We start from the raw sequence: 23,027 nt of genomic DNA on the forward strand, positions 1-23,027 counted from the left end.
GCCGAAAATGGGTCATTTTGAATGACTCATTTGAAAGTGTTTACATTCGTTGTATTTCATTCGTTCTCATGGTAACAATTCAAACTGAAATAAAACTACTAAACATTTGTTTATCTTTTTTTGTAAATATGTCAAAACAGCTTTTACAAACTGTCAAAATGCCATGAAGAGCTTTCATTTAGGGTATGTTCAATAGATTCCTTTGCATTTGGAACATATGTGGAATGCATTCGAACGTCATTCATACAGAATGTGAGAAAATTGCTCATTTTGTGCTTGAAATTTTATATGCAAGAATGAGCCATTCGATACTCATTTTCGATTTTTGACCAAAATGAGCCATTTTCGGCCAATGTAAACGCCGTATTAATCAGCTGTTTTGGTTTGAATTTAAAATTTTGTGTTGTTTATTTGTGCGGCACAGTATTTTCACCAGACTTCACACAAAGCTGTTCTATGAAAATTTGTGTAAACCACAAAATTTAGCACTTTATTTGTGTTACGCTCTCAGTTTGTACTTTACTTGTTTTACTTGAGTTTTACTACGAGTAGTTCGTGAAACAGACCTCATATGTAAATGAAAGAAAACTTATTTAAATTAATTAATTTTTAGTGTTTACAATTTTTATATATCATATTATACACAGCATAACAAGAAATAATGTCAAAAAAGGTATTTAACGTATTTTAAAAGTGATGTCAATTTCTTTCAACCAGACTTAATGTTGTTTTTTTACAACTGTGTAAGAAAATATTACGCCTATTGTTGTAATCAATGTCTTTATTGACCGTGTGCGAGTTCGAGTAAATTGAGGTAAAGTAAATTGAACTTTTCTAGAGATTTTTTGCGCTGCACTTATGTAAATATTTATTAATTTATTTATTGTACTTATATAATATTTTTGGTTAAAAGTTTTTAAATTTAAACAATGGTAACATCTAGTTTACTTAATTTTTATCTAGTTTACCCTACTCGAAATTATGGTAAATACCAATATTCGCTGCCATACCGACATAATTTGCTATTTTCCTTAATTTACTCAAACTCGCACACGGCCATTATAATAAATTCGAACATCTGGCAAGTGTCCATTGCATTACTCTATGCAAAAAGTGTTGCTAAATTTCAGCAAAACAGAAAAACATAAAATGTTAAACACTTCTCTGTTAAGTTGGGAGCAATAAAACGTCAAACTGTTTGGTTTAGTTACTGCGTTGAAGTTCTTAGATTAAAAAGTACTAATGAATTATGATTATATTATTGTGTAAAATCGTATGTGTACACGTAGTAATACTAAAATTTAATCAAAAATATTAAAAGTAAGTTTAATTCCGAAAAATACTTCAAACAATATTTTCAAAAAGGTAAGCAAAGAAAAGTGCAGAAGATATTAGACGAAAGAGCGCACAAGAAGTATTACAATAAAAAAAGTAAGTGCGTGTATGTGTGTTAACCAGAGGAAAACAAAGAAAACTTGGAACGACGTAAAAAGTGAAAAATTTACAGAATTAAATTTTTAAAATTGTAAAATAATATTAGTTTTAGAAATGCTAAACGGCATTCACTAAAACTATTAACGGGTTTATCGTGAGTTTAATATATATATAATTATCACACCATAAAAACATATTGATAAAAATTTTCAATTGTAATTGCAAATTTTATTGTTGTATTTTATTATGGCCATTGTGGCACTAATAAGTTTTTATGTGATTAATATGAAAAATTGGGAAAAACGCTTTAAATGCAGTTTGCATATAATGCAATTTTATGTATATGTTTGCATATTCAGGTCAGGTCAGTGTAACCTTGAAAATTTACGCAGGCAACTCGATAGCAACATTTCCTAATAAAAGGCACAGCACTTTCGAAATCTTAACTCATCTTTGCATTTTGTAAGGTACAAACCAACATTCTAGGTTAAAGCTGTTTTTAGACAGATTAAATATATATATATATATATACAGAAATTTAATAATATTGCTGGCATTGCCGTAAATGAAGTTGTTAAGGGACACGAATAATGCAATCAATGCACATTTTTGCAATTGCGTTGGGAAGTGTCATAAATTGTTGTTTTTGTAAATAATTGACATTGTTACCAACGCTTGGTACGAGACGAGAAAATTGACAGAAGACAGATTTCATAGGACGAGATCTGAACACTTCATATTATTTGGTCTTTCAGAAGGCAAACAAAATAGTTTACTTTTATCCTCTAGAGTCTAGAATTTGCAGTTTTTAAATATATAAGTAAATAACTTTTTATAGATAAACGTAAGTAATTTGCATTACAATTGTTAAATATTCAATATGTGTAAATGGTTTTATTTTAAATGAAAAAAATGTATGACGATGACGACGATGATGATGAGAGTTTTGCGAATAAATTGTGTTTGTTTTAGGAGATCACAAAGAGTTTTTTTTTATTGCGTTTAATTGCGTTATTTTGTACGTAATTGAGAGATCAAAGAAATATACATATACAATAAATATTCTAGTTTATTTAAACAAACAAATATATAAGGAAAGGAAATGGATGCTGAAAATGATAATGAACAACCGAATTCCTCTTCTGCCAGTAGCAGCAACAACAGCAGCAGCAGTAATTTGCTTGTTAATTTGCCGTTGTTACCTATACTGCACTCTCAAGATGATGAAGATGTGGTTGAGCATTTGCCGTTTCATCCGCCATCGCCACCAAATACAGCAAATAATCAACAATTAGAATTTATAACGACCGGACAGCCACAACATTCAGATAATTCAGCTTTTATATCACCTTTATTATTTAATAACAATACAACACCACCTCCTTCATCATCCTCATCGTCGTCGTCATCATCGTCACACATCCTACACCTCTTTCATCACCAACACTCTGAGCACCCACATCAACAACATTTCCCTCCTCCCTCCCACCAGCAACACGCACCATCGTCATCACAAGGATCAGAACAAGAAAATATCATAGACGATAACGCTATAGCTGATACAATTGATGCATCAACAATTGATAATATCGATGAATTACAACAATTGAATGCAGAACCATCCTCCTCCACCACAAGTCGTCAACCACCACAGCCCTTAGTAGGCACTACATCTGCCGGCATTGATACAGCTGTGGTAACTCACGAATCACACACACCTCCCACAACACTGCCACTGTTACTACAACAAGATAACAAACAAACAAGCTCTTCGTACTTTTCTCGTCCTTACTATCATTCTAATCAACATAATCGACATCAGCATACACGATTTGGTACTTCCGGTACATTTGCTTTTGACTCCAATAAAACTAACGACCGAATAATGTTCACTAACAACGATAGTAGTGTGCCAATGTCTGGTACAACTGGCAACTCACACCAACACCAATCGGTAGATCGTCTTAAAATGTTATATCCAAATGTTGATGAAAACGAGACACCATTACCACGCTGTTGGAGTCAACATGACAAGTGTTTGTCTATTGGTTTATCAGAAAATAATCTACGCGTTCATTACAAAGGTAAGTTTGAAATATTTTCAAAAATAATACTAATAATATATTTCTTCCTTTGATTATGTTGATTACTTTATATGTCTGGAAGTTATCATTCACATTCAATGAAAATTTAATTGTACATCGATTAACAAAGTAAATAATCTTCTTCATTCTTCTAGTTTTCTACAATTTAGAGTCGGTGCTCCTTGTGCGGTAACGTCTCATGAATTGTATCGTTATTTAAGCCCCTAAATGTTACTTTTATAAGTATTTTCCTAAAGTTTCGCTACCCCACCTCTCCTCTCCTCTCCTTAGAGTTTCGCTACCTCTCCTTAATTTTTTTTATAGTACTCAGATCTTTACAGTCCATAGCCATATCTGTACAGATGAATAAAGTAAATTAAAACTAATTTAATGTGAAATGTTATTGTTATAGCCCGCAGAGATCTGGGATCTACTTGTGTTGTTCCATTTTGAGATTATTAAACAGGACTTGGTTGTCGAACTCGACGAGTGTTTCGGAGACGCAGACCCGGCCGTTATTGAAATGGAGTAATTTAATTATTCAAATTAGTCACTGTGCTCAATTATAAAATTATAAAAGCTGTTGTTTTTTTACATAGCCGGCTTAAGAGTTTAGAAAAAATAGCTTAGACATGTGTAATGGATATTCTGAGATGAAATTATTGTTTTATTGGGAATTTATTTATGAGAAAATGGTGGCGTCTATTGTATTGATATAGCTTATTTTACGTTGGAGAAAAACCCTTGTCTCTGACTGGTGTTTGAATATATTGATGCCTTAGGGTTGCATCCATAGTATTATTTTTTAATATAATTATTTTTTTTTATATTTCTGGAACTATTTTTTTTATATACATATAATTTTTTTCTGCAAGCATTTTTTTTATATATTTTTTTCTGGAAATATTTTGACATGTTTAAAATCCTTCTGTAGGTACACATATATATTATATTCCGTAAGGAAATATATTTCTTTATGTATTTCAACCGATTGCAAGCACAAATTCATTGATTGGTAACATTTATTAGAAAATAGGTTAGAATATCAGATTTAAAATTCGCTTGTCTCAAATAACGTTTCTAAAGATTTTATTATTTATTTACTTGACTGAGTTAATTTGTAATTTACTGTTTTTGTTATAGCAACACTTCGAAAAAGTGGCATATATATATTTTTGTATTAGTCATTAAAGCAAATAAATTTGTATTTTTAGAAAAAACAGTTTTTAATTATAAATATATATCTAATACTTTGAAATTTATTTTGCCTCTTACAGAAAACAGATTTATTAGTGAAATTATTGATAATGAAAGTATTGTTTTCAAAGTACTCAAATGTTTATTTAAATGTAATATAAACAAGATATTGTCTATAATGGGTGCAAAGAATTAGTCATATATGAAATGTATATATTGTATAAGATTTTGTTATTCATCAACAAGATTTGAAAACTATATGGCTATGTTTTGCATTTAATATATGTATGAATATCACAAAATAATGGTTGGAATAAATATATATTCTTATATTATAACTCAAAAAGTAACTAGAAATATAGAATGTAATATACATATACTTTATATATAAAAAATCTGGCATTAATGTTCATGTGTATACTACAAAAATATAATAGACCCGTATTATGATATTTATAATGAGTACCAGAGAGACCAAGTATATTTAAAAATGAACGTTATGCATAGCAGGTTAGATATCATAATCATGAAATGAAATATAATTTCAAACTGTTTGGTCCCACTCGTCGAAGACAACCAAGCGCCGTTCAACATCCCCCAAAGGAGTCACACAAGCAGATCCCGGCAGGCTACAACAACAACAACAACATGAAACTGTTGTAAAATTTGCTTTATAGCGACTAGTTAATGTCGTTAATGCATTCTTGGCAATTGCAAGTTCGATGAATTGACCAAAATTGATACACGAAACTTTTAAACATCAATAAGTATAGATTTTGTTATTCGCTTACCTACAAAAAATTCTTTAACATTAATATAATATCCGTAGTAATCTGGCTATACGAACAGAATACTTAAAAAAAACCAAAGATACATAATAAGTAAAAACTAACTGATATGGCTAAATTCCTCATATATACTCATTGAGCTCTATTGGCTAAGAGCAATCATACCGACAAAATTTGGATTTAATTTAATGTGGATCAAATGACCGTAGTTGTGGATCAAATGAGAAATTAAAAATCATTACTCTTGTGATCTATATTCACTAAAAAGTGAATACTTTGCATGAAAACTTCTATCCAAAAAATGTTGAGCTGTTGAGCTCATCATTGTAATCATTAAATATATCACCCACTTTATATTAAAGCAACAAATATATTGGAATATTCTCTTATATTTTTAATACGATGTGCTATTGACGATGTGTAACTTTTGTAATTGTCTCTAAAAACTCTTACCTGCAATCACTTCTAGTCTATTTATTACAATATTCTTTTATATTTTTTAAAACGATTTGTTATGAATAGTGTGTTTTTTCAGTTATTTCTCTCGAAGTACTATATTTTTAATATTATGTGTGATTAGAGTCAATTAATTTAACAGTAATGATGGACACTTGCTTTACTTCTAAAGCAAAGTTTTACCTACTTTAGAATTCTGATCTGTAATTTATTTTGGCTTAAAAGTTTATTCAATTTTTTAATTTAGAAAAAAAAGGTCACTAGTCTTTAAAAGTTATAGTAGAAGATATTCTTTGTTTTTCTCGAATTAAGAAACTACCAATGGTTTCTACTAGTTAGTATCGTACTACTGCTACATTACCTACTGTCTATTATAAATATTATTATTATTATTTATTAAAGAGGTTTTTTTTCGAACAGTAGTGAACTACAACAACAAAAATCATTTTATATTATTTTAAGATATTGGTTTTTGGCTGACCATTCAGTGATCTTGGAAATAATTCTTGTATTTAATTATAAATAATTTCTTGAGATTGCAAGTATTATTTATTATAATAATTAAATATTGGAAATTAAGCGTGAGTTACTTAAAACTGAAAATATCCGGTTATAATTCTCGTAAAATAAATTAATGTATTAAAAATTTGAGTCCCTAAACTATCACCTCCTTTTGGACAACGTTTTAATATAGCATTTCCATATATTATTTAATAGCTTATATAAAGCTTATAAGCTTATAGCTTATATAAATCTACGATAATAAAGAAAAACAATTCAACAATAAAATATTCGTCTTGTTTATTTGGTGGAACTTAGCGAGTTTATTAAAAGTTGCTTTATTGGTGTTTTTCTTTATTTTGCATTTAAAAAAATAAATATTCAAGAAAGGAAATGTAAACATATTTGTCTCGCTCTTTCTTTTGTTTTTGTTTCTATTTTTGTTTTACGTATTCATTTTTGTGTATATTTCGCGTCTTTCTTGAAATGCTAAAAGTGATTGAAATCAGCTGATTTTTGTTGTTGTTTTGCTTTGAAAGCAATGTTATGTATCTATAAAGAAGTTGGGGGGGAAATGTTATAAATAATTTGTAATCAATAATAAAAAATAATAATTAGTGCCGATTTATAATTTTTTTTAATATTCTTACTTTTTAATTTTTTAAAATAAACAACTATTTAAATGAATATCTTTAGAGTGTATTTCATTCACGCTAATATTTCCGTTCCCCCAAGTAACTGAAGAACTTATGGACTTTAGAATAAATAATTGTTAAAAACCTACCTTTAAGTAATAGAATTCAAAGCACATTTATCTTCAACAAATAAAGTCCGAAGTTCGTTTTGAAACGCATATTGAATTTGTAGGTTATATTTTGGAATTCTATACTGTTTTAGGATATCATTCCTATCCTTTAGTGTGCTTTACATTATTTATATAGTGTAGTCTATCTACATTATTTATATAGTCAGGTCTACATTATTTATATAGAGTAGTCTACATTATTTATATAGTGTAGTCTACATTATTTATATAGTGTAGTCTACATTATTTATATAGAGTAGTCTACATTATTTATATAAAGTAGTCTACATTATTTATATAGTGATGTCTACATTATTTATATAGAGTAGTCTACATTATTTATATAGTGTAGTCTACATTATTTATATAGTGTAGTCTACATTGTTTATATAGTGAGATCTACATTATTTATATAGTGTAGTCTACATTATTTATATAGTGTAGTCTACATTATTTATATAGTGTAGTCTACATTATTTATATAGTGTAGTCTTCATTGTTTATATAGTATAGTCTACATTATTTATATAGTGTAAATTTATACCATCTTAGGTTTTTACATTATTAATTCAATATTCATTTATTTTAGCATGTGATTTGAGATAAATTTTATAAGCTTTGTTAATACGTCTCACTGCATTATAGTTTATTAACCTTATTTAAAGATTTCAACACTCATTGTTAAATCTAAAAAGCGAAAAGTGAAGTGCCAATTAAAAATTTCAATGGGACTAATGTTGTTGTAGACCGACCGCAAGGATCTGTAAAGCCAATATCATGGAAGGAATTACAAAACAAATACATCAGTTAAATTGTGGATAGGTAGTGGTATTGTAAAACGGAAGGTATTATTTAGGAGTGTGATTGGATTGGAGATAGAATAGAGAATAGAAGTAATGAACAGCACTTGGTTGATAATATTGTCTACTGATTCCAATACGTGGACTCGTACGTTCTTAGTAGTAGTTCCCTGTCGTAGGTTAATCCACTATAAGAGTCATTCTACACGTGTCAATATTGCCTATTTCCCATAGTATTATTTGGTTGTTATTCTACTTATTACTTGGGATTGAACTTTAATTAATTGATTTCATCATAAACTTCTCTTTGTTAGTTGGTTTTTTATGTACTTTTTAATATTTTATACATACTTTATTCCAAAATTATTAAACTATATTATATACGTTTATACGTATTTCTATATATGATAAAGAGATATACCATAAAGATTAATATTTGCAGTGAAACAAAGTAGTTCTACCTTAAAGGATCTTGTGTACTACAATATTCTCTGTCTGATTAAATGCATTTCAGTTTTTTAAACTCTTTCTTTGAGAAGTTTCTTACTATAAACAAAAGTAAAAATTCCCGCGGTTGTCAATTAATCAAAAACATGACCTGAAGTGTTTTACTTTTAAAAGAAAATTTTACTAATTTATATATGACAATAGAATTTATCTATTTTATATATTTGAAATCAATCTCATTACTTGTATTAATTATTTATATCTTATTATTGTAGGTGTTGGCAAGCAGCATAACGATGCTGCATCAGTACGCACTGCTTATCCAATACCACCAGCATGTGGTCTCTATTACTTTGAAGTTAAAATTATATCCAAGGGTAAAAACGGTTATATGGGTATTGGATTAACAGCTCAACAATTTCGCATGAATCGTTTACCAGGTAAATAATACAATTCATATATATCGCAACTAAATATATTGATTGATAACTACTTATATTTAGGATGGGATAAACAATCATATGGTTATCACGGCGATGATGGTAATTCTTTTTCATCTTCCGGCAGCGGACAGTCCTACGGTCCAACTTTCACCACTGGTGACGTTATTGGTTGTTGCGTTAATTTCGTTAACAACACCTGCTTCTATACTAAAAATGGCATTGATTTGGGCATTGCATTTAGAGATTTGCCTGTAAATGTTGTAACTGGATTTAAAGTTTATTGATTTTTTTTATTATTTTTTACATACATTTTTTTTCCGTAGACAAAACTATATCCTACAGTCGGTTTACAAACACCTGGCGAAGAAGTAGACGCTAATTTTGGCCAAGAACCATTCAAATTTGATCAAATTGAAGATATGATGAAACAAATGCGTGAAGAGATGAAATCATCAATTTATAACTTTCCCATGCCAATTGAGCAAGGTGACCCCACAACACTTTTGCATAAGTAAACATTTTATAATATTTATTAATATGAATATTGTTTTCAAATTTATTTATTTTACTACCCTATAATTAATAGAATGGTTTCCTCATATTTGGTACATAATGGCTATAGTCAAACTGCAGAAGCATTTTCAAAAATAACAGGACAAAACTTTCAAGAGGACATGGCCTCAATACGAAACCGCCAAAGTATATTTGTATAAATACGCATATTTTAAAAATGTTATGACATATAGTGTTTACAACTTTTAGAAATACTTAAATTAGTTATGTCGGGAAAAATGGGTCAAGCAATTGATCAAACAATTAGATCGTATCCAGGACTATTGGAAAACAATAAAAATTTATGGTTTATGTTAAAATGTAGGCAATTTATTGAAATGATAAATGGTTCTGACATTGAGGTTTGTTTTTATTTTTATTTATTTTTAATGTTTTATAAAATAATAATTTTATTGTACTTTTTTTTCAGTACTGCCCTACAAATAAACAGACTTATTCTACAACTACACAAACAACGCCACCAAATCAGACATCAGTTATTCAATCAACAAAAGCTTATCAAAATGGTAAATCTGCACAGAATGCTACAATAAATTCAGCTGTGATAAATGAAGATAATCAACAGGATCTAAAAAAATCACTGTATGTTTATATTTTTATTATATATTGAATGCTCTTATGAATTACTCTTGAATACTGTCCAGATATATGACATTTTTTTAAGTTTTTCTACATAGTTTAATTATATTATAATAATGTATTCACTATGTGTGAGTAAATTTTTAAAATAGTGTGAATAGGTCGATTAAATTAGATTCAAGATACTGAAACTTTTTAAAATTATCGACTCATATCACCACGATATCCGCTCTTCGTGGAACACAAACTCCACCACTAACTACAGATAGTAGGCGATAACTATTCACACAAATAAAAAGTACATGATTAGTATCAAAACATCTAATATAAAATTTTCAATTCACAGAAGAATATTGTAGACGTCATTGGTTTTATATATTTAAACATTATCTTTACAAACGATGACGAGACAATATTCAACTTAATGAAAAAAAAATTTTCCCACATGCCTTCGTGCGGATATAAAAAGAAGTATAATTAAAATTTGAATTATTTACATACAGATACTTTTGTAACATCTTTAGAAAATAATCTCTAACGAAGAACTTAACCGAAGAGTTAACCCAATTAAAGAAACATTAAGCAAGTAAAGAAACATAAATTCAGATATGTAGAACATAAGCTCCGTTAAAAATAAAATAATATACTATACGTTGCACTTGCTTGTAACCTATTAGGTTATGGAATCCTGCCCCAGGTGGTGAAGGACTGGTAGGAGAACTGTTTAGAATTAGACTGAAAGAATATTTAACAAATTGAGGCAAATACAAAAAAAAAACAATAAAAATAGTTGGAAAATATATGCAGCACCCTGAAGGTCCCAATGTAGTATGAATATAATAATAATAATAATGTTGCCAGTTAATATTTAGTTAATTTAAATATTTTAAAAACTGAAATTATAATATCTTTAAGACATTGCATAATTTTATGTAATTAAGATGTAATTTTTTAAATCTTAATTTTTAATAGTATATCCTAAAATAGGGAATTTAAATAATATGTCTATATTATACACAGAAATAAAGTTTTAAACATTACTTAAATTCTTAAAAAATATTGACATGAGTGATGTCTTCTACAAACCTCATAAAAGTTTAACTCTATTTTGTATCGCAAGAAATTGAAACCAGGAAAGCCGGTTTACGACCGATCAGACTAAACTAACCTATACACGTTGAATTTAATAGACCAGAATAATTAAACAAATTACATTAATAAAATTTCCCAATTACTATTTTATTAAAAATTAATCACGATAACATTCAATTTGAAATCAAATTAATAATTAAAACAATAATAATGATTTAATGAATAATTTTTTACACAGTTTAATTAGTGAAAACGTTCCCGCTGCAGAGGAAAACGTGTCAAATAATTCAAATATTGATGTGGTTCCAGGCATCGATTTTCTAAATGATGTTGAAATGGAAAATAATGGTCATACAACAAATGGTAACAAACCTTAATTTTATATTAAAATCATAAATGAAAAGTAAAATTTTAATTAAGCTGCTTGTATTATATTTGTATTAATTTTCATAAAACTTTATTATTTAATTTAATGAACACTTCTTCACAAAAACTTCTTGACTATAACATATATTATTCATATTTCATACATACTAATATTATCACTTTATAATTTAGAACTATAAAAAAACCCTTCTTCAGTATAACACATATTATTTATATTTCATTTTTACTAATATTATCACTTTATTATTTAAAACTATTAATAAAAGCTTCTTGATTATAACACATATCATCTATATTTCATTCTTACATACTTACTTATGACTTTATTATTTAAAACTAGAACTGTTACTGACTAAACATACTCTAAATGAAAACTAATGTTAAATATCTTGCATTTGTTAACTCTTATATGCATTAGTTTAACTATTTTTTTACTAGAATTATTTTAGAAATAATTTTTACAATTAACATAACTATAAAATATGAATAAAACCTAGTGAACCAGGCTATTATATATTTGTTTGTTTGTAAATCTGTATCTATATTGTTTCATTTAAACTATTCAAATAGCTTCATACTATCCTGTAGTGTAACTATATATTAGTTCTAATTTCCCTATGAATTTATTAATAGTAAAAGTAGTAATAATTTTAATTTATTTTTTACAAAAGTGCATTACACTACCTGTAGAATAGTAATTTTATTATTTTTGTTTTTTTTTTAAGTGTTTTAAATTTTTTTAGATTCAAAATCATTTTAATTTTATTTTTAAAAATTCCAGGAAATTCTTGTAAAAACGGAAACATTAATGATTCTTTAGATATCGAGGAAGATATGGGTACGTACAACATAAACAGCCAGTACCCATTGAATGTTTAATAGTATTTTAATTAATATAAGTTTTGTATCTTTAAAAAGTTTAATTATAATTTTATTGTTCATAATATATAAGTTTTAATTTTAAAACTTTATTATACTACATTTGATATATGAAATCTTAAATCATACATCTGTATGCGGCTAACATACATTTATTAACTACTATTTTCTCCACTACTACTGGAGAATACTACACATTGCCTCTTAGGTAGTCTATTACGCTATGTTAGTTGCCATAAAACTACTTTAAAATATTTTCTTTCATTTAAAAACTTCTTATTCTTAACTTGATGAGTTAGTATTTGAAGCAGTTTTACTAACGAGTTCACATAAGTCAGCTTTAAAAATTCCTCAGTATATTTGCAGCTGCAAACATTTTGATATTTCTAGTAAGTTTGTGGTTTCTGACACAGCGAACCGCTCAAAAATTTTGAATATCACATGGTGTTCGAGCAGTTTGAACATCTTTAAGTTTTAAAATTTTTCGATTCAAAATTCGAATATACTGCAGCTGCTACAACACTGAAGCACAACCTAAAAATCATTGTTTTCTCACTCTGCCTGTATACGATATACATAAATGTTAGCAGTGTAGACAGAAATAAGTTTTATTGTTAAAACTTTTTCCTATAAGTCAGCTGTTATATAAAAACAAAAATCAAACGATCGACTATATAGTAGCATAAGTAACATCTATTAACATTTCAAACTCACCAATGGAGTTATGGTTTCTTGGTTATCACTCTAACTTTATCAATTAAAAATTTTATTTCTTCTTATTTTTACTAATAGTTATTAAATTAATACCTAATTTTTATTTATTTTTAGAAATATAACTTAGTCACATAATAAAATATATTAATAATCGAGGGGTTTTACTCATATATATTTTATTAATCATTTTATGCAGTTTTAGAGTATGTAATGCAATGTAGTGTGTGAGTGTGAAATAAATGAAGCATTTCCCGGAATATATGTATATTGTACTGTATTCTGCTAGTATAGATAAACCCTATAAGTCCTTAAACAGTTCCAATCTTCTTAATATTATAATATCGACTGGATATAGTATTGCTAGTATAGTTCCTTGCCTAGTATTAAATCTGTTTAAAAAAAAAGAATTAGTTTTATTATTACATTTCTTTCTTTATTTTTCTTTGTACTAAAATACCGCAGCTTTTTGTATTCTATTTACTATTTACAAATAAATCCAATTTCCCTTAAGGAAATCAATCATCCAGTTTAAAATGCAATGATCCGAAATCAAGAAATGAATTTTCAAAAAATTCGGAAAGGATCCGAAGCAAAATTGTATATATATATATATATATATATATATATATATGGTATATTAAGCATCTATTGAAGCCTCGGTTTTGTTCGTATTATTAACTGATTTTTATTAATTTATGAAAAATAAAAAGAAAGTTGTTTTTATTGCTTTTATTTAATATTTCACAACTTTGCCATGAAATAATTAAAATTGTATGTATAGATGATTATCATTTCACCGATTATGGAGCTACTTCTTTTAACTTTATTTTTAGTCATGTGCTTAACAGTTAGTCGTCAGCCATAAATGCGTCAATTGCCAATATATACCCTCAGTGAACTCTTTGCCCCACATGATGTCGCCTATCTATTTTTATCTGCCAATATACAACCTAACTTAAATTCAATCTAGGTTTTGGTCCGCCGCATTGAAGTGGTTAGATTTCTTCGCATTCACACAAGTTTACTTCAATTATAATCCCACCTTCTCTCACTACATTCTCTATCATAAACAAACTCTCCTCTTTCACGCTATCATCATCTAGATACATATACATATTTGTTATAATTAAATTTGTTAACTCGATAGATCTTCGTGGGTTACCACAACAAGAAGTCTATTATAATAGCGATATTTAAACGTGCTTATTAACTTGGTGAAGTGATAATGTCTTATAATACTTTTTTTTCTGAGATTACAATATTACCGAACTATATCTGAGTACACCTAATATATCGAAATTTTTAGTTAGTAATGAGAATTGATTACTGCCAATATAGTTCGTCATGAGCTATTCCGTATTTGACTTAAAGAATATCATCTCATTAGGGAAAGTTTATAGTTCCTTTGATTAAACATAGGTACATTGTCTTTTATAGTACAATTCTTCTGTGAATTTCAGCAACTATTGTTTCTATTTTAAAAATAAAAATATCATGATTTTTAATTAAATATCATTACTAGTATTAGTTATTAATTTTTTATTGGTACATCCTCTTACCTAGTGTGCTAAGTTATTTAGATAATATATATTTTGAAATATATCAAATCTATGTTATTGTTTAGCATAAACAATTTAAATTTTATGTTAATTGAAATTATTTGCCAACTTCGTGAATAATTTTAATAATTAATTAATAGTATTGCATAAATCAGTCTTAATTACTGAAAAAATTATTAAAGATTATTTTTTATTTAACATTACGCTTTTCATAATAATATTATTAATAATAAAAATTAACAAAAAATTATAAAATCGTTTTGTTTCATAAACTATAATTTTAGATGTCGATATGATTACCCCGCGAAAACACAGCTATGGCATAGAGAGAATATTAGAATTCGGTAAAGAACTTTCACAAATGGGTCAGCAACTTGAAAAGGAAAACAAAATGAATGATGATGATAGACAAATGTTGGAGGTGAATAAAAATAAAAATTAAAACATTAATTTTAACATTTTTAATAAATTTATATATATATATTTGTAGGATGCATTTAGCTTAATTGCATATTCAAATCCATGGGCAAGTCCTTTAGGCTGGCAATTATGTCCCACAAAACGTGAAAATGTATGCACAGCGCTTAACTCTGCCATATTAGGTAAATTATATATTTTAAAAAGTTTGTACAAATATAAATTATTATAATTTCATTCTAATTTATATATATTTCTTTGTTTTTATACAGAATCAATGAGCTATGCTCGGCGTCCGCCGTTAGATGTTTGTTTAGCACATGCGTCCGAATTGCTTAAAGTAATGGCGCAGGCTTCGCTCGGTGCATGTGCGTTTGTGAATATTGAAGACATATTTCCTCAAAATTGACCATCCGCGATATATAAAATTTTTGAGACTTAATTTCAATAATAGAACTGTCGACTCATCCGAATGTGCTAAGTACAGCGCTTACATTATAAATTTATCTTATATATATTAGATTTTTAATTGCAAAGAAAAATATATATATTTTTATTTAATTAAACAAATTTTCTGTCAACTAAATTCATTAATTTGTTTACCTTTAGAAATGAAAATGATTAACTTCATAATTGAATTTATTTTTAAATTGTTTTTCATTCATAAACTTTTAATGAATCCTTCTTCCAATTAATTAAATATATCTTTATTTACTCGCAACTGTAAAATGAAAACAAAAAGATTTTATAAATGAATTATTAGTTTTAATTAAAATATATACGTTAAATCAATAAATTTTTTGTTTTGACTAACATCCTAAGAGTACGTTATTTAAAAAAATTTCGGTATTTTCGTATATCAATATATATATAAATATATATATTTACTATATATAGAGCGTATAGTATGTAAGGTGCATTAAGTTAATAAAAACAAAAAACAATGTAATGTTTATCAAAAGTAAATGAAATAGAAAATGAATAGTTTTATTTTATGTATTATAAAAGTTCTTTAAAAAATATATAAGTAAACCAGCAAATAGCCGCAATAAATCAATATCGATTCTTTTAAAATATTAAAAAAAATTAATTATGTTCTTAATGCTTAAAACTTTACGTACTATAAACACAAAAAAATCGAACGAATAAATCAGTTAATGTATAAGAATGGCACCAAATATATTAACAATATTAAATATTCTTTCATATATTGATTTAATTGATTTTTTATTGTAGAAATAAAATTGCTTTAAGTTTTCGCATTTTCCTTCATTAAATTAATAAGCGGTGCAAATTTTTAAAATTACTTTAGTGTTAAGGGTAAAACTAATTGCCTGAATTTAAGATTTAATAAATAGAGATATATAAATAATATTAGTTTTTTTTATTATTATAGGAAGCGTACATATTATTTGATACAAATAATACAGCGCATATAGGCTGTACTATTTGAGTAAACAAAAATTAAATATGTACATTACTATTTATTTTATATGAAAAAAAATGTACATAATTTATTACTAAAAATAATTGTACATACATTAAGACTGAAAAGTTTTCGGAAATTCTCATTTAAAATTCGCGCGCTGTATATTTTTCGATATTTGAAGTTTATGTAGTTTGGCAGCACTGTCCTTAATTACTATGCCAAAAATGAGCGCGATCTGTCAGACAGTTCGTTTACGGCAGCTGTTGAACCCAGTTCACCTCAGTAGTGCGTTGCGAAATGTCTTCGACGGTCGTACGACCGTCCTGAAAGGCTTTGTACCACTCATAAACTTGAGTTTTCGATAAAACTGATTTCCCATAAGCCTTTTGTAGCATTCGCAACGATTCTGCACACGAAATTTCGTTCGAAACACAAAATTTGATGCAAACTCTTTGTTCAATATTTTTTTCCATTGTTTTTTCGCAACGCACTACTGAGGGGAACTGGTTTCAACAGCTGGTAAACGAACTGTCTGACAGATCGCGCTCATTTTTGGCATAGTAATTGTCCTTAATTGCTGCCAAACTACATAAACTTAAAATATCGAAAAATATACAGCGCGCGAATTTTAAATGAGAATTTCCGAAAACTTTTCGGTCTTAATGTAAGGTGAGTCTAAAAGTTCTAAAATACAACATAATCATTTTCATTATAGGGTGTGACTTTCGATTATCTTTCTGGCAACCTATGCGGTCTATGGGAAAAAATTGTTAGCCTTTTGATGCGATCTGTTTAAGTTCAGTTGTTGTTCTTGTAGCCCGCCGTGATCTGAAAAGCAGATAACATAACATGTAAGGATTACAAGACATATACATGGGTTAGGATGTGGATGTGAATGAGCATTTAGGGTAAGGGTAGGAGTAGGAGCGGAGGATGTTGAGTTCAGTCAGTTCAAGTGGTACCCATTTTCCGTCTTTTTGAATGGTTCCTTGGGTGATATTTAGAAATTTTCTTTTTTATGATTAAAAAGGAATATTCTCTGCAAATACCGTTTATTTTTATGTTGTTTATGCTTTCACAAATAATGGCGTTAAGTTTTAATGTGAAATAGTGATACTACAAAACGCCATAAGTGTCATACTAAAAGATTGTTTAGTATAAATTACGAGGTCTCTGGAAAAATCCCAAAAACTATATCATACATCCAATAGTTTCAAAAAGGTATAATATGACTAGATATTTCTTTTTTCATTTTAAATGTCAAACCTTTTAATCTACGAAAATTAAACAGATAAATTTTAATATGTGAATCCAAAATACTGAAATTTATCTACTTAAATTATGATTTCTATAGATAAGTCTAATTTCATTTGTGAACTTCATTTAGGAGTCATGTACTCAGTCAGTTTAAAAATATAAATTATTTATTTATTTAATTTATATTATAATAAAAATTAATATAGCACCTCACCTTCATTCAGTATGTATGATAACTTCAAATGAACCCTTACAATTATATACTGTACTTGTAGACCTATCATTAACCATCCTGTATAGAATACCTATATGAGATGAGATAATGGCGACCAATATGCGATAAAGCCTAACTTTTCATATAGCCATTTAAGGATTTCAAATAGGTAGTCAAAATATAATTGAAATGCTAGATTAAAAGTAAACTAATATCCAAAGATTTCTTAATTTTGATATAAAATAGTCCAAACAAAAAATTGGGAAATATTCCCAACAATTAAACACCGTAAAAAGTATTCCATATGTTACATCTGTAATGAAATAAGTTTTTAAATTTATATAGTATATTAGTGCATATCAGTCAATGAAGTGTACTTTGGAGACAATGTCGATTTTCAAAAATAAACTTATATATTCAATTTTCTAAATAAATTCCTGAAACTTTTGATAACAATAGTAAAACAATATAATTTATATTAATATTTTCTGTAATTACGCTTAGATCAATAACTAAATAATATAATTATAATTCATTAATCATATAACATTATAATACAATAATATCAATAGATTCTTTCATAATATTAAATTATATGATAATAATAAGTGCTGTTTGAAATTAATTATATTTATGGATTTATGCATATTCATTACATTTTAATTCTATATTATTACAATACAGAGTTAATATTTATTAAATTTTTCATTACATTTAATTAAATTTTTTATTAAATAACAAAATGAGTAAAAGAAAAAAAATTTAATAAAATATTTATTAAATTTTTAAACATACGTGCCTTTAAAACTAATAAAAGGGCAATTAATAAATATCAATAAATATTAATAGAAGTTTTTAATTATAAATATTTATACTAAGGCCGTGTGTGAGTTCGAGTAAATTGAGGTAAAGTAAATTTAAATTTCCTAGGATTTTTTGCACTGCACTTATGTAAATATTTATTTATTTATTATTTTTGGATAAAAGTTCTCAAATTTATTCATTTAATTATTAAACATCTTATAAAATTTTCGCAGTGGTAACATCTGATTTACTTAATTTTGATCTAATTTACTCTACTTCAAGTTCTGGTAAATACCAACATTCGCTGCCATACCGACATAATTCACTATTTCCCTCAACTTACCATCAATTTACTCGAACTCGCACACGGCCTAAAAAGATTTATGCATATTAATTATAACATTTTAACTCTCATTATACATAATACAATAACAACATAAGTGAAAGCAAAATTATATATTATTTAAGATATTATATTTTATATAATATAATTTATATAAAAATAAATTTAATGTTTTTTGAAGTAATTTTTTTACTTCAATTTTACTTCAAAAAACCATTCAATTAATTTTTTTATGAATTATATTATATAAAATATAATATTATAAATAATATATAATAATGATAATAATAATAATAATAATAATAAAATAATAATAATGACAATAATATATATTACATTAAAAAATATATTAATTTTAAATTAATTATATATGGTTTGTGTATATAAACATATTAATTTTGACATTTTAACTTTATATTATTATACAAAAAGTACACACAAATAATTAAAAACCAGTTTAATATTTTAAAAACCAAAATATTTATTTAATTTTTAAATATACGCGCCATTAAAACTGTCAAAAAGCAAACAGTGAATGTCAATAAATATTAACGAACAGCTCAACATATGAAATATTTTTATTAAGCATTGTCAACCTGTGTATTATTCCAACACATTTTATTGCCCTATTTACCGTATATTCCAATCAGATTATCTCATTTGCTCTCGTTTGCAATAGCGCAGCCATGCTTATGCCATCCTTTTTGTGTATTGTAAACAAATTCGCTGTATTAAATGTATGGTTCAGTAGCTATTGTGTAATTTTTGTTTAAGGGTTGCCCATTCGCGACATATTCGCAGTGTATGACACCATAAGCATATGTACTCCTATGTATTCCAATATTATGGCATTACACAAAAACTAAGTGCCGAGGGAAGAAGTTATGGAAAAATTGGCATAGAGATAAATAAATTAAAATAAATAACAAAAATTGTGAATGAAATATTAATAATAATTGTTGTTACTGGTAATTAATAAATGCATTAATATAAAATAAAAGAAATAAAAAAAATTAAGGGAAATGTGATAAAAACTTGCGTGTCCAGCACAGCTCCAATATAAAATTTTTGGTTCTTAAAGACAAGGTGGGGACGCAAATGTGTATACGGGAACATGCGCCGCGCCTCTACGACAGCCAAAGGGAAGAAAACACCTAAACACCACCCTTAACGCGTCGCTAGTACTATTCGGTTTTCCGCAATATCGTTAGAATAAAAGTTTTAGTGTTGCATAAATTATTTTATTTAATATCAAAAAAAAAAAAATAATGCAATTCAGTCGAAAGTTGTTGCTTGTTTTCATTGTGAAGCTGCCAGTGTAATGTCGTGTATTTGATTGCAATTTAAAAGCCGGTGGTGCGTGAGAATCGAAGAGTATTAATGTATGTGTCATCTAATTCGCGATAGAGCAACACCCACACCCATTTTCAATAAAAAATATAAAAAATTTAAAAGTCATTGTATATTTGTTTTTATAAAATAAAAATTTGTTTTAGTTAAATTTAGTTTTCTTCTCATTCATATACGAATACTTACTTGTCCATATAGGCATAAACAATACACATATGTACGTACCCACAAGTGTGTAATTTGTGTATGAGTTCATTGTGCACTGTCGAAAACAACTCTCCTACACACAAGCATACACAGGCACATACATATATTCAAACAGTTGTTTTGGCAGACAATCACTAAGTTTTCGTCCGTTTTTTTTATTTAAATATCTGTTTATTAAAACATATAGCTTAAATTAATGATAACTACGATAAGATAAAAAATATCCATTACGAATTCTGAATAGCAAAATGTGGCGCATTCCCATTGAAACACCTTTTAAGGAATATTTTGCTTTGCCTAATGTTTAGTGGAAAAAGTCTGTTACGTTCGGGCAGTTGGAATTATAAATCTAACTGCTTTCGACTGAATTGCAAACACAATTAATTTAAATAAAACTATTTTTCATAAAACTGTATGCTTCAATTAAATTACATTAAATTATATCTAAAATCTTGGTTCCATATTATTATTTATATTATAGTGTGAACTGCAGAAGTGATTAGACAACCCATCGAATTTTTAAGAAACGATGTTCGTTTATTTTTAATTGTTTAATAGAAAGGATCTCGTGTTTAATAAAAATCATACGCTCGTAATAATAACTTTATTACCAATTTATAGTATAAATTATACTGTATTCATTAGTTAAGTAATAAGTGTACATATACGTAGTAATTTAATAAACATGGGCTGCACTACTTCAGCTGAAGAACGCGCTGCTATCCAACGTTCAAAGCAAATCGAAAAGAATCTCAAGGAAGATGGCATACAAGCGGCGAAGGATATTAAGCTCTTGTTACTTGGTAAGCATATGTTCAGATAAGTAATTCATAATTACACAAAAACTATAAAACACAAAAAACAAAAAGGATTTGAATTATATAAATAATTAAAAATTTAAATAAAAACATATTATTAAATTATTATGAATCACCTCTTAATCTCGCTTTACGCATTGTGTTTGTGATGAAATAGTTGTTGACACTTGTATGCCACTCTCCGAGAGGGTGGCCGGCACTTGTTGGTCAGCGGTGCGGGTGTCGTGTTAGTCGGAAAGACTCGTGGTGCCACAGAACGGAATGTTGATATAAGAATAATATTCAGTTCAAAGTTTTAGTTTGAGATTATTGTATTTATTTGCAAGTGAAAATGTGAATGGTCGAGAAATATTGCATATCTAGTAAATTCCACAAATTTATCTTGATTTGTATTCATCCAATGTCAGTTGTAGTGCAATTTTTATGATAACCGAAAATATAAATCCTATTTTTTTCTTCAAATTATTCAAAAATAACTAATTAAATAGAAGAAAATTCTGATACCCTTTCAACACTATTCAAGAAGAATAGTACCTATTGTTGTTGTTGTTACTAGGTAGTTTCTTTTAGTAGTGCTGACCGATTTGATAGGAATAACTAGTACCTGTTCGTGTAAAGCAGTGGTTCCCAACCAGTGGTAAAAAGAGGTAAAACAAATTTATCAGGTATGGATAAATAGCTTGTAGTTTGGCCACTGAGACCTCATTGATTAGAAAATAAGCACCCAAAAATGTCCAAGTAATTACATATTTATTTTATAGCATATATAGTGTACTTATGCACTTATACAATTCATTATACATTGTACCATAGAAGCATAAAACATACTCAAATAATCATTCAGTTTATTCTTCTTAAACTTGGTCAAAAAAAAAGGTTGGAAACCGCTAATATAGAGAGACGAGTTGAATAACGAGTAACATTTTAAAAAACTCGAGTTTCTTAAATTTCCCTTCAAAATCCCAAAATGTACCAAAATTTGCAACTTAAGATATAGTCAGTATTGGAAATTCTCTTTGTGACGAATGAATTGTTATACGTAGTTGTAAACCAAAATCGGGTATCGTTTTGCTTGATGCCTAGATCTGCTAGATGCCTAGATATACTAAAATTTATGATAATTGCATATATTCTTATAATTTCGCAGAAACCGGTTCAGTCATACAAATTTGCGGAATTAAGATAATTGTCATCGCTAGTATTAGATAATTGTAAGGTTAACAATCTAAACAGGTATTCTACATCAGCAGAACAACAAACATTATCTGGTTTTGTTGTGGTTTAGTAGGACGAAACTCACTAAAACACGTTCTGACCTTCATTTTGATAGAGAAATGCCAATTGTTTGCTTAGGGTTTGTTGGATTCTAATATATCTTTAAAAGTTTTCAGTATTTCGATCCACTAAAATTTTAATTGCTATAATACTCAATTTCAATTATTGAAAAACT

At 27.5% G+C, this 23,027-nt stretch overlaps 1 protein-coding gene across 4 annotated transcripts; it reads left to right on the plus strand.

Moving 5' to 3' along the window:
• The first annotated feature begins 2,327 nt into the window (after nt 1-2,327).
• On the plus strand, nt 2,328-15,661 carry LOC119678686 (ran-binding proteins 9/10 homolog). 4 transcript variants are annotated; one of them, XM_038090658.1, is made up of 12 exons: nt 2,332-3,518; nt 8,788-8,952; nt 9,016-9,215; nt 9,279-9,466; nt 9,542-9,654; nt 9,718-9,869; nt 9,938-10,110; nt 11,438-11,562; nt 12,368-12,424; nt 15,023-15,159; nt 15,229-15,340; nt 15,428-15,661. In XM_038090658.1, exons 1-12 carry the CDS (start codon nt 2,537-2,539, stop codon nt 15,562-15,564), a joined length of 2,541 nt encoding a protein of 846 aa, XP_037946586.1. In that variant the 5' UTR covers nt 2,332-2,536; the 3' UTR covers nt 15,565-15,661. The 4 variants fall into 4 exon arrangements, with proteins under 4 accessions (XP_037946589.1, XP_037946586.1, XP_037946587.1 ...); XM_038090659.1 differs by having other exon boundaries at nt 9,016-9,212; XM_038090660.1 differs by having other exon boundaries at nt 2,336-3,518; nt 9,016-9,206; nt 15,428-15,660.
• The last annotated feature ends 7,366 nt before the right edge of the window (nt 15,662-23,027 follow it).

The sequence above is a fragment of the Teleopsis dalmanni genome, chromosome 2 (genome assembly GCF_002237135.1).
Source record: "Teleopsis dalmanni isolate 2A chromosome 2, ASM223713v2, whole genome shotgun sequence".
Lineage (NCBI taxonomy): Eukaryota > Metazoa > Arthropoda > Insecta > Diptera > Diopsidae > Teleopsis > Teleopsis dalmanni.